Source organism: Coregonus lavaretus (assembly GCF_964263955.1).
Source record: "Coregonus lavaretus genome assembly, chromosome: 26".
NCBI classification, from domain to species: Eukaryota; Metazoa; Chordata; class Actinopteri; order Salmoniformes; family Salmonidae; genus Coregonus; species Coregonus lavaretus.
The window spans coordinates 26,037,736-26,051,569 of record NC_140013.1 but is presented as its reverse complement, the minus strand read 5'-3'; the positions used below and the strand labels follow the sequence as shown (position 1 = coordinate 26,051,569).

Sequence of the window (13,834 nt, the reverse complement as noted above, 5' to 3'; positions counted from 1 at the left end):
GACTACAGTTTGCCAAAATGTACATGAGTAAGCCAAATTCCTTCTGGGAGAACGTCTTATGGACAGATGAGACCAAGATAGAGCTTTTTGGTAAAGCACATCGTTCTACTGTTTACCGAAAATGTAATGAAGCCTTCAAAGAAAAGAACACAGTACCTACAGTCAAATATGGTGGAGGTTCAAAGATGTTTTGGGGTTGTTTTGCTGCCTCTGGCACTGGGTGCCTTGACTGTGTGCAAGGCATCATGAAATCTGAGGATTACCAAAGGATTTTGGGTCGCAATGTAGGGCCCAGTGTCAGAAAGCTGGGTTTGCGTCCGAGATCATGGGTCTTCCAGCAGGACAATGACCCCAAACATACTTCAAAAAGCACCCAGAAATGGATGGCAACAAAGCGCTGGAGAGTTCTGAAGTGGCCAGCAATGAGTCCAGATCTTAATCCCATTGAACACCTGTGGAGAGATCTTAAAATTGCTGTTGGGAAAAGGCACCCATCCAATATGAGAGACCTGGAGCAGTTTGCAAAAGAAGAGTGGTCCAAAATTCCGGGTGAGAGGTGTAAGAAGCTTATTGATGGTTATAGGAAGCGACTGATTTCAGTTATTTTTTCCAAAGGGTGTGCAACTAAATATTAAGTTAAGGGTGCCAATCATTTTGTCCGGCCCATTTTTTGAGTTTTGTGTGAAATTATGTCAAATTTGCTTTTTTCCTGTTTTTTTTGTGTTATTCCAATACACACAAAGGAAATAAACATGTGCATAGCAAAACATGTGTAATTTCAATACTTTTCTGTGAGAAATACTTCATTTTCTGGAAAAATTTCAGGGGTGCCAACAATTTTGGCCATGACTGTATATATATTATAATAATTATGTCACCCCCACTTCTAAAACCAAAGTTGCGCCCCTGCACACAACATAAAACCGTAAACACTCATGCTATAGTCAACTGCCAAGTGGTACAGTACACATGAAAAAAAAAACACATGGTGATATATTCTAACCAATGTCTTGTTACAACAACACCAATATATCCAATAACTGCCATAGCAACATTGATCTTTATAAGAAACCTCTACTGTATCTCACCCTCCAAGATGACCTGAACAAAATCCTGAGCAGACATTTTGTTATTCCTGGCAAAACATTGGTAGGCCCCGCCGTCGCTCTTGGCCATGCCCTCCATGATCAGGTTCTCCCTGCTGATGCCTGTGATCCGCACATTGTTGCCGGGGTAGATGATCTCTCCGTTACGGTACCACGACAGCTCATACTCATCAGAGCCACTGACACTGCAATGCAAGGACACCTTACTACCCACGCTGCCCTTCACCTTTCGTGGGCTGACCACCGCCTTCAGGGGCTCTGGACACCAGAGAAAACACAGAACACACATCAAAAATCCCAAACCAAACTGGTGGCCTATGAAATTGTTATACCGTGAAACAAATATTTTGTCGTGTGAACATTATCAAAGAAATAGAGCTATAGCAACTAATGCAGAAACAACATGGCCCCAGGCTGGGATAGCTCCTGATGTGTGAGTGTGATGTGGTGTTTGGACTCACGTTTGACCAGCAGCCGGCCCACCACCTCAGCGTTGCCATAGCTGTTCCACACCTCACACACGTAGATGCCAGAGTCGGTGGGCTGGGCGCTCTCTATCAGCAAGCCCGTGACACTCTGGCGAAAACGTGTGTCGGGCTCCAGGGGGCTGTTGTCCTTCAGCCAGCGGTACTTGGGCATGGGATGGCCTGACGCCTTACAGGGCAGCTCTACCCGATGGGACGCCATGACCTCGCGGCGGTCAAAGCCATCCAGAATCCCCGGCTCTGAGTTAGTGGGATCTTATGAGAGATAAGAGAGAGAAGATGTTATGATAATAATAGAGTTCACTATTAGAAGAGATAGTGTTACGATAGCATTCACTGTGTAATGGACTTTGCAGTGTATGAAGATGCAGAAGTTTCTGATGTATTACTGCAACATGATGTACTGTACAGAAATCTAGATGTTTCTGGGTGACCATTATTTAGGGTATTTAGGACAGCATAGACTGACCTGACACAAAAAGCCGGGCGCTGTTGCTTTGCCTGGTCTCGCCCGTGTAGCGATGCCGTGTGGTGCAGCGGTAGTTATACAATCCATCCTCATTCTGGACATCCAGAATATACAAGGCTCCCGTGGTTGTGATGAGAAATCTAGGTCCTAGAAGAGAAAAAGAGAGAGAAAAAGAGGAGGGGTTATTCACATAAAAGAAATACATGAGGTCATCTGGCCATTCAGCTCAATAGGAAGCTACTGTAGTACGCCATCCAGCTGGAAAAGACACCCGGTCCCGCATAATCCATGGCATTCACAAACAGTACTGAATGATCTATTTTATACAGTATACACTATACTGCATTCGGAAAGTACTCTGAGCCCTTTTCCACAGTTACGTTACAGCCTTATTCTAAAATGAATTAAATAAATAACAATCCTCCTCAATCTACACACAATACCCCATAATGACAAAGAGAAAACAGGTTTGCAGAAATGTTTGTAAAGCTATTAAAAATAAAAACAGAAATACCTTATTTACATAAGTATTCAGACCCTTTGCTATGAGACTAGAAATTAAGATCAGGTGCATCCTGTTTCCATTGATCATTCTTGAGATGTTTATACAACTTGATTGGAGTCCACCTGTGGTAAATTGAATTGATTGGACATCATTTGGAAAGGCACACACCTGTCTATATAAGGTCCCACAGTTGACAGTGCATGTCAGAGCAAAAACCAAGCAATGAGGTAGAAGGAATTATCTGTAGAGCTCCGAGACAGGATTGTGTCGAGGCACAGATCTGGGAAAGAGTACCAAAACATTTCTGTAGCATTGAAGGTCCCCAAGAACACAGTGGCCTCCATCATTCTTAAATGGAAGAAGTTTGGAACCACCAAGAACTGGCCGCCTGGCTAAACTGAGCAATCGGGGGAGAAGGGCCTTGGTCAGGGAGGTGACCAAGAACCCAATGGTCACTCTGATAGAGCTCCAGAGTTCCTCTGTGGAGATGGGAGAACCTTCCAGAAGAACAACCATATCCGCAGCACTCCACCAATCACACCTTTATGGTAGAGTGGCCAGACGGAAGCCACTCCTCAGTAAAAGGCACCTAAAGATTCAATGGTCTGATGAAACCAAGATTGAACTCTTTGGCCTGAATGCCAAGCATTACATCTGGAGGAAACATGGCACCATCCCTACTGTGAAGCATGGTGGTGGCAGCATCATGCTGCAGGGATATTTATCAGCGGCAGGGACAGGGAGACTAGTCAGGATTGAGGGAGCAAAGTACAGAGAGATACTTGATGAAAACCTGCTCCAGAGTGCTCAGGACCTCAGACTGGGGCGAAGGTTCACCATCAAACAGGACAATGACCCTAAACATACAGCCAAGACAACGCAGGAGTGGCTTCGGGACAAGTCTCAGAATTTCCTTGAGTGGCCCAGCCAGAGCCCGGACTTGAACAGGATCGAACATCTCTGGAGATGTCACGATCGTCATAATGATTGGACCAAGGCGCAGCGTGATATGCGTACATCTTTTTAATAGTGTACTGGCAACACGATACAAAATACAAAACAACCAAACGAAATGTGAAGTCCTCGGTTAACAACACAAACCAACACGGAACAAGATCCCACAAAACACAAGTGCACAACAGGCTGCCTAAGTATGGTTCCCAATCAGAGACAACAAGCAACAGCTGATTAACGTTGCCTCTGATTGAGAACCACCCCGGCCAACATAGAAACACATAACCTAGAACAGAACATAGAAAACGAAACATAGACACTACACAAAGAAACTAACACCCTGGCTCAACATACAAGAGTCCCCAGAGCCAGGGCGTGACAGGAGAGACCTGAAAATAGCTGTGCAGCGACGCTCCCCATCCAACACAAACATTGGCAGTAGAATGGCCGTACTGAAGAGCTCAGTGACTTTCACCGTGGCACTGTCATAGGATGCCACCTTTCCAACAAGTCAGTTCGTCAAATTTCTGCCCTGCTAGAGTTGCCCTGGTCAACTGTAAGTGCTGTTATTGTGAAGTGGAAACCGCTAGGAGCAACAACGGCTCAGCCACAAAGTGGTAGGCCACACAAGCTCACAGAACGGGACCGCCGAGTACTGAAGCACGTAGCGCGTAGAAATCATCTGTCCTCAGTGGCAAACTGCCTCTGGAAGCAACATCAGCACAACAACTGTTAGTCAGGAGCTTCATGAAATGGGTTTCCATGGCTGAGCAGCCGCACACAAGCCTAAGATCACCATGCGCAATGCCAAGCGTCGGCTGGAGTGGTGAAAAGCTCGCCGTCATTGGACTCTGGAGCAGAGGAATCACGCTTCACCATCTGGCAGTCCGATGGACGAATCTGGGTTTGGAAGATGCCAGGAGAACGCTACCTGCCCCAATGCATAGTGCCAACTGTAAAGTTTGGTGGAGGAGGAATAATGGTCTGGGGCTGTTTTTCATGGTTCGGGCTAGGCCCGTTAGTTCTAGTGATGGAAAATCTTAAAGCTACAGCATATAATGACATTCTAGACGATTCTGTGCTTCCAACTTTGTGGCAACAGTTTGGGGAAGGCCCTTTCCTGTTTCAGCATGACAATACCCACGTACACAAAGCTAGATCCATAGACAAATGGTTTGTCAAGATCGGTGTGGAAGAACTTGACTAGCCTGCACAGAGCACTGATCTCAACCCCATCGAACACCTTTGGGATGAAATGGAACGCCGTCTGCGAACCAGGCCTAATTGCCCAACATCGGTGCCCGACCTCACTAATGTGCTTGTGGCTGAATGGAAGAAAGTCCCTGCAGCAATGTTCCAACATCTAGTGGAAAGCCTTCCCAGAAGAGTGGAAGCTGTTATACAGTGACTTGCGAAAGAATTCACCCCCCTTGGCATTTTTCCTATTTTGTTGCCTTACAACCTGGAATTAAAATGGATTTTTGGGGGGTTTGTATCATTTGATTTACACAACATGCCTACCACCCTGAAGATGCAAAATATGTTTTATTGTGAAACAAACAAGAAATAAGACAGAAAAACAGAAAACGTGCATAACTATTCACCCCCCCCCCCCCCCCCCCCCCCAAAGTCAATACTTTGTAGAGCCACCTTTTACGCAATTACAGCTGCAAGTCTCTTGGGGTATGTCTCTATAAGCTTGGCACATCTAGCCATTGGGATTTTTGCCCATTCTTCAAGGCAAAAATGCTCACGCTCCTTCAAGTTGGATGGGTTCCGCTGGTGTACAGCAATCTTTAAGTCATACCACAAATTCTCAATTGGATTGAGGTCTGGGCATTGACTAGGCCATTCCAAGACATTTAAATGTTTCCCCTTAAACCACGCAGTATGCTTAGGGTCATTGTCCTGCTGGAAAGTGAACCTCCGTCCCAGTCTCAAATCTCTGGAAGACTGAAACAGGTTTCCCTCAAGTATTTCCCTGTATTTAGCGCCATCAATCATTCCTTCAATTCTGACCAGTTTCCCAGTCCCTGCCGATGGTGTTCTCGGGGTGATGAGAGGTGTTGGGTTTGCGCCAGACATAGCGTTTTCCTTGATGGCCAAAAAGCTCAATTTTAGTCTCATCTGACCAGAGTACCTTCTTCCATATGTTTGGGGAGTCTCCCACATGCCTTTTGGCGAACACCAAACGTGTTTGCTTATTTTTTTCTTTAAGCAATGGCTTTTTTCTGGCCACTCTTCCGTAAAGCCCAGCTCTGTGGAGTGTACGGCTTAAAGTAGTCCTATGGATCTCCGCTGTGGAGCTTTGCAGCTCCTTCAGGGTTATCTTTGGTATTTTTGTTGCCTCTCTGATTAATGCCCTCCTTGCCTGGTCCGTGAGTTTCGGTGGGCGGCCCTCTCTTGGCAGGTTTGTTGTGGTGCCATATTCTTTCCATTTTTTAATAATGGATTTAACGGTGCTCCGTGGGATGTTCAAAGTTTCTGATATTTTTTTATAACCCAACCCTGATCTGTACTTCTCCACAACTTTGTCCCTGACCTGTTTGGAGAGCTCATTGGTCTTCATGGTGCAGCTTGCTTGGTGGTGCCCCTTGCTTAGTGGTGTTGCAGACTCTGGGGCCTTTCAGAACAGGTGTATATATACTGAGATCATGTGACACTTAGATTGCACACAGGTGGACTTTATTTAACTAATTATGTGACTTCTGAAGGTAATTGGTTGCACCAGATCTTATTTAGGGGCTTCATAGGAAAGGGGGTGAATACATATGCACACACCAATTTTCCGTTATTTTTTTTTTTAAACAAGTTATTTATTTTCATTTCACTTCACCAATTTGGACTATTTTGTGTATGTCCATTACATGAAATCCAAATTAAAATCAATTTAAATTACAGGTTGTAATGCAACAAAATAGGAAAAACGCCAAGGGGGATGAATACTTTTGCAAGGCACTGTTGCAGCAAAGGGGGGACAAACTCCATATTAATGCCCATGATTTTGGAATGAGATGTTCCACGAGCAGGTGTCCACATGCTTTTGGTCATGTAGCGTATATCCTTAAACATATCATACCAAGACCTTTCACCTGCGATAACCTTTACATTTGACCTCTGCCCGCCCTAGCTCCAGTTATCTATATGGTCTGAACCTCTGCTACAGCAACCAAATCCTCTTTGGGTGTCACTAGAAGTTCAATCTGTGCAGTAATATTATGTTAATTCTGGGGATCAAACCCGACTGAGTGGGGTTGTCAACATCCATAAGGAATGATACCTTCTTCTTGCAATCATATGCATGCGTTATCCCCAGGAGAGCAGATTGACGTCAAAACTGATCGAAAAAGCAATTTACAGGAGATTGTCTTCACTGTGCTGTGGCGAGCATGCTAAGACAGAGACAGCTTAGTGAGCATTTAGGCCCCAAGGTACACCAGCCAGGGGCAGCTTCAGTTAAAACCAGCTACAGTATCAGGGCTGCGCCTTGTCTCTGACAACGAGGAGGATGTCTTTAGATAAAGCCTGATCAAAATAGACTGTAAAACGTCATGCTTACAGGCCCAATATGGCCTGAAATGTATAGAGAATCAATGACAAGTCAAGCATAGGAACAGTACCTGTGTTTTTTTGACAAAGTTATCAATTGGTAAAAAATACAATTGGATAAAGAAATTTTTAACCTGCATATTTAAGCTATTTTTATACAAATAAATAATTATAAATACAGTGCCTTCAGAAAGTATTCTGACCCTTGACTTTTTCCACATTTTGTTACGTTACAGCCGTATTCTAAAATGGATTAAATAAAAAAATATCATCAATCTACACACAATATACCATAATGACAAAACAAAGCAGTTTTTAGAGATTTTAGCAAATGTATAAAAAAACAAAACGGAAATACCTTATTTACATAAGTATTCAGACCCTTTACTATTAGACTCGAAATTAAGATCAGGATTGATGAGGGGGGGGAAAACAATTAAATCCATTTTAGAATAAGGCTGTAACGTTTTAAAAAATGTGGAAAAAGTCAAGGGGTCTGAATACTTTCCAAATGCACTGAGTGGTAGTGAAAGGCAGTGAAAATAACAAGAGAGAGGAGAGGGAGAAAGAGTCTGCAGCTATTGTAAGCGTTGACCTAGTTAGAATAGACACCAGAGTCCATGGATTTGATATCCTGGAGGAGTTTCTAGTTCCTGGTTTAAATGCAGTTGGGTGAGATGGGCAACCAGAAGTGAGATCCGAAGAGGGAGAGAGGGAGGTGTGTGTGTGTGTGTTTGTGTGTGTGTGCACATATCCTTATCATTGCCAGGCGTTTTTTTTAAGTTTGAGGAGATCAGATACATCAATAATAACCCCTGAAGCAAAATTATATCTCTTTCATATTGATATTATAAATGATATGTATGATTTACTTCTTCAATATTTTCACGATACATTGTGCAATCAAATTGAAAATATAAAATTGTGAGTATTTGATATCACCAACATAGGCCAACAGCAATTATGTCTAGAAATCCTTTATTTTTTTCCTTTAGAGTTCTCCATTTTGATTCTGTCTTTGGTACCCTGCAATCTCACAGTGGAATCCATCTTGAGCGAGACAAAATTGTATTTCTCTCTAGCCGCTGAGCTGCCTGTGTTCTGCAGCAATTGTCTCCCCAAGCACCTCCATGCTCCTCCAGTGTCTTTTAAGCTGTCAGACCTCTGTTATTGTGTTATGACAGACTGAAGAGCAGGAAGAGTGGATGCTAGAGAGAAGACAGGGGCTCAGCAGACTGCAGCAGAAAATCAAAACGAAAGAAAATCTAATGTCTTTCTCTCTCCTATCTCGCTCTCCTTTCTATTGGTATTTCTCTCTCCTTGCCTCGGACTCCTTCTCGACCATCTGGCTTTTGATTTCACAGCACTCAGAGATATTCTGTCCCTGTTCTTCTATCAATGTTAGTCTGTAACAGATCCTCCAAACATACAGTACTCTTATACACCGAGTACTCTTCCACCGTTCTCCAGAAACACACAATCACCCTCACTTTGCCCCGAACTAAATCAAATTTCTCCCGACTCTCATACTTAGAATGCTAAATAAGGCACGACTTATAGATGAGAATGTGTATCCTCCTTTTTAAGGGGAGGGGGTTCTGGTTCTGGTGACTTAGACTGTGTTTCCCAGTTCAATAGAGAGACTATGGATGGGATAATTCTGGCCATGTGGCTTCCCACTGGGCACAGACGTCAATTCAATGTCTATTTGACGTTGGATCAACGTAATTTCATTGAAATGACATGGAAACAACGTTATTTCAACCAGTGTGTGCCCAGTGGGCAGTGGTGTAAAGGACTTAAGTAAAATGACTTTACTTTACTATTTAAAGTATACTTTACAATTTATATTTTTGACAACTTTTACTTTTTTTCACTACATTCCTAAAGAAAATAATGTACTTTTTACTCCATACATTTTCCCTGAAACCTAAAAGTACTCGTTACATTTTGAATGCTTAGCAGCACAGGGAAATGGTCCAATTCACACACTTATCAAGAGAACATCCCTGGTCATCCCTACTGCCTCTGATCTGGCGGACTCACTAAAGACAAATGCTTTATTTGTAAATTATGTCTGAGTGTTGGAGTGTGCCCCTGGCTATCCGTAAATTTAAAAAACAAGAAAATTGTGCCGTCTGGTTGGCTTAATATAAGGAATAAGAAATGATTGATACTTCTACTTTTGATACATAAGTATATTTTAGCAATTATATTTACTTTTGATACTTAAGTATATTAAAAACTAAATACTTTTAGACTTTTACTCAACTAGTATTTTACTGGGTGACTTTCACTAGAGTCATTTTCTATTAAGGTATCTTTACTTTTACTCAAGTGTGACAATTGAGTACTTTTCCACCACTGCGAGTGGCTTAGCTCTGATGTGGTATTGTATGGACATTGTACGGACAGGGATCTTGGCTCTACCTGCTCCTTCACACTCTCTCCTTGTCCTCCTGGACAGGGTGTTCTGTTCTGATGGCATGTTCTGAGTCTAATTGGTGGCTGCTCCAAGGTCAGAGGTGCACTGCGCCGTGCCGGGGATCTGATCTGATCTCTAATCTGGTCTGATTGAGGTCAGGTCACTGGGCTGCTGACCTCACCATGCAGGGACAGGAGCCAGGGAGCTCCTCTCCTCCTCAGTCTGTAGCGCTGCAGGGCGGCTGCATGGACACCCGGCTGGCTGACCACATAGCTCCATCATGGCTGTCAGTGTACGTAGGCTACATTCACCAACAGCCCAGTCCTCACACCCTGGACAATATAAAACACACTCTGCCCTCTCTCTGGACCTTCCTCTCCTTCAGCCACCTCTCAGTCCCTCTTTTCACTTTCTCCTCCTTCCCACCTCTTTCTGTCCTCTCTCTGTCCTCTCTCTGTCCTCTCTCCCTATTCATCTACATGTACTGTATGTGTCCTGACTCGTGTTATTTGAGGTTAGAGGGGGTTGCTAGCCATCCTGTAGAGACGAGGGTGTAGGGTAGGGTAGGGACGTGGCGCACTATGGAGCGTCAATAATGAATGTGTGTAAGGGCGACGAAGTGTGTCACCATCTACCCTCTTCTCCTTTGTACTACATCAAAACACACCTTAAGGCCACATACTAACTCCTTTGATCCTCACTCAACCCTAACCCTCTCAAATATCAAAGATCTGTACAATCAAGAAGTGATTTTAAAGGAATTATTTGATGGCTTGTTGTGATTGGCCTGTAAAGAAAGCTTCCTCCATTTTGCAGTGAGTGACTGGTGTTATTTACCTCTCCTCAGTAAATTAAAGATGCCATCATAAATCATTCAGCTGGGTTGAATCAATCCATGCAAAAAATGCCCAGCTGCCAAGAGATGAACTATGCATATTTAAACACAAATCTTACATGTGAAATATGTATTTTGAATAAATCATATGGAGTTAACCTTTTTCCAAATACCTTTTTTCTACTCCCTTTAGTTTTGATTAAAGTCCTGGTTTGAACCTGTGATTCAGGACTATATCTGAAGGATAGGACTTTATCTGAAATAGCATATAAACTCAGCAAAAAAAGAAATGTCCTCTCACTGTCAACTGTGTTTATTTTCAGCAAACTTAACATGTGTAAATATTTGTATGAACATAACAAGATTCAACAACTGAGACATAAACTGAACAAGTTCCACAGACATGTGACTAACAGAAATTGAATAATGTGTCCCTGAACAAAGGGGGGGGGGGGGGGGGGGGGGGGTCAAAATCAAAAGTAACAGTCAGTATCTGGTGTGGCCACCAGCTGCATTAAGTACTGCAGTGCATCTCCTTCTCATGGACTGCACCAGATTTGCCAGTTCTTGCTGTGAGATGTTACCCCACTCTTCCACCAAGGCACCTGCAAGTTCCCTGACATTTCTGGGGGAAATGGCCCTAGCCCTCACCCTCCGATCCAACAGGTCCCAGACGTGCTCAACGGGATTGAGATCCGGGCTCTTCGCTGGCCATGGCAGAACACTGACATTCCTGTCTTGCAGGAAATCACACACAGAACGAGCAGTATGGCTGGTGGCATTGTCATGCTGGAGGGTCATGTCAGGATGAGCCTGCAGGAAGGGTACCACATGAAGGAGGAGGATGTCTTCCCTGTAATGCACAGCGTTGACATTGTCTGCAATGACAACAAGCTCAGTCCGATGATGCTGTGACACACTGCCCCAGACCATGACGGACCCTCCACCTCCAAATCGATCCCGCTCCAGAGTACAGGCCTCGGTGTAACGCTCATTCCTTTGACGATAAACGCGAATCCGACCATCACCCCTGGTGAGACAAAACCGCGACTCGTCAGTGAAGAGCACTTTTTGCCAGTCCTGTCTGGTCCAGCGATGGTGGGTTTGTGCCCATAGGCGACGTTGTTGCCTGTGATGTCTGGTGAGGACCTGCCTTACAACAGGCCTACAAGACCTCAGTCCAGCCTCTCTCAGCCTATTGCGGACAGTCTGAGCACTGATGGAGGGAATGTGTGTTCCTGGTGTAACTCGGGCAGTTGTTGTTGCCATCCTGTACCTGTCCCGCAGGTGTAATGTTCGGATGTACCGATCCTGTGCAGGTGTTGTTACACGTGGTCTGCCACTGCGAGGATGATCAGCTGTCCGTCCTGTCTCCCTGTAGAGCTGTCTTAGGCGTCTCCCAGTACGGACTTTGCAATTTATTGCCCTGGCCACATCTGCAGTCCTCATGCCTCATTGCAGCATGCCTAAGGCACGTTCACACAGATGAGCAGGGAACCTGGGCATCTTTCTTTTGGTGTTTTTCAGAGTCAGTAGAAAGGCCTCTTTAGTGTCCTAAGGTTTCATAACTGTGACTTTAATTGCCTACCGTCTGTAAGCTGTTAGTGTCTTAACGACCGTTCCACAGGTGCATGTTCATTAATGTTTATGGTTCATTGAACAAGCATGGGAAACTGTGTTTAAACCCTTTACAATTAAGATCTGTGAAGTTATTTAGATTTTTACAAATTATCTTTGAAAGACAGGGTCCTTTCTTTTTTTGCTGAGTTTAGAATGTATGTACAGTACTTTACAGAAGAAAACCTCTCAAAGTAGCAAACAAAAGCATATGCTATACAGTAGGTCTGATATGCTAGTACCAATTATGGCTAGATTATACAATTATCAAAAAACATTTCAGTGAGCACTATTAGCACATATCCCAGTGGACTCTTGAAGAGGTTGACCTCCCAGCCTTGCTCTCTACATGATGAGAGACAGACGGCAATTAAAAACCTGCTTTGGATTGTGAAGGAGCCTATAAAAAAGAAATGCAGGTAGCCACAAACACATATGAACAGTGTAGTAGAGTATAGAATTACCTGTACAGTACTTTAGCACAACCAACAATGGTTGTCCTGAATTAACTTGTTTTATACATCATAACTGATTGAACAAAAGGTCAAATGCAGCTTGTTAGTATTTTAAACTCCCTCTTCAAGTTGTGATGTAAATGAGCCTTTAACCCTTCTTAGTAATACAAGGCCTATACAGGAGACAATTGGACTAAACTAGCCTCATCAAAAACATCAACAGAGCTCCAGCCTGCATAACCTCTGGGACCTGAGTTTTTCAGTACTTTGGATCCTATAAACACACAGCCTTAGGCCTCAGACCAATAGCGTTTGCTGGCCGAGAGTACTTAGCACCTCTGAATGTAATTTGCAAACTGAGTGCGCACCGATTTTACATGTAGAATCGCATGACAAATGTTGGCAGTTTGACGTCTACAGCAGGTGGTCCCTGAAACAGCGCACTGAACAATCGTCAGACGAATGGTAGATCCACATTCGGTGCGATGTGTGCAAACCTTTAGTCTGAGCCTGGCTGGGCACAGAGACGGGAGGCAGGCAGGGAGCTACTGTATTGTACTTGCATGTATCATTAATCCACCTTCCCTCCATGTGCTCTCTGCATACCTGGTGACATTGTGGAGGTGTTCTCCCGCCGTGCCATTCCGCGACCACGCACCAACCAACCACTCTCATCTCCACAAGATACCGCATAATGAGGGAGTGCTATTCTTTCTCTCTGACTCCTGGCCTGATGAAAGGTATTCAAAGTTCGCTTTTCTTTCTTTCTTCCCTCTGCTCTGACAACAACAGAGGCTCCGTGCTGCTTCCACGCAACCAGAAGCCAAGGTCAGTACAGTGCAGAGAGAGACTGGCTGGCCACCCTTAGATGTACTCTACTATAGCTGGCTCCTTGTATGAGCACCTCTAGCCAACAGTGAGAAAAGGTTCCTGGATTAGCAATGGTTGTTGATGTGGACTGAGCATAGTTGGGGAGTCGACTAAGGATATATGGTGGGATTTTAGCCATGAGGTGTGATTTTTGTATGTGGGTGTAATCTTCTTCATGGCAGTTAGTTACCCCTGAGAGATGCCTGGTGGGCTGGCTAATGTTAGCTGCAGCACAAACAGACAGCACACTGCAAGCAAACCAATCAACTGGGAGGACAAGGGCCTGTGCTTGCTCCAGCCAGAGACAACAACACTCACACTTCTCCCTGTCAAATTACCACCTCTAGTCTGCAGTGTCTTTGTATCTGAGAGCAACATTCTGTGTAGGCTACAAGAGAGAGGACAGCCAAAGCCACAGGAAACCCTGTACGTGTCACATTAAACCAGCTAACTAACACCACAGCTGGAAACACTTCCACTGGCACTAAATGTATATTTGACGATGTAGAATATCCACAGATTGTAAAATGATAATTTAATGTAGCAATATTTTCACAACCCAAC

General features: G+C 44.1%; 1 protein-coding gene across 1 annotated transcript in view; it reads right to left on the bottom strand.

Annotated features, from left to right (window-relative positions):
- LOC311101889 (cell adhesion molecule DSCAM-like) overlaps positions 1-13,834 on the bottom strand; it is a gene marked incomplete at both ends in the record, with an annotated part of 190,179 nt that overhangs the window by 38,548 nt on the left and 137,797 nt on the right. The window contains 3 exons of the mRNA XM_084143124.1: positions 1,089-1,364; positions 1,568-1,846; positions 2,061-2,207. Of these exons, the coding sequence (XP_083999250.1) occupies positions 1,089-1,364; positions 1,568-1,846; positions 2,061-2,207 (702 nt within the window). The remainder of the gene's footprint in view (positions 1-1,088; positions 1,365-1,567; positions 1,847-2,060; positions 2,208-13,834) is intronic.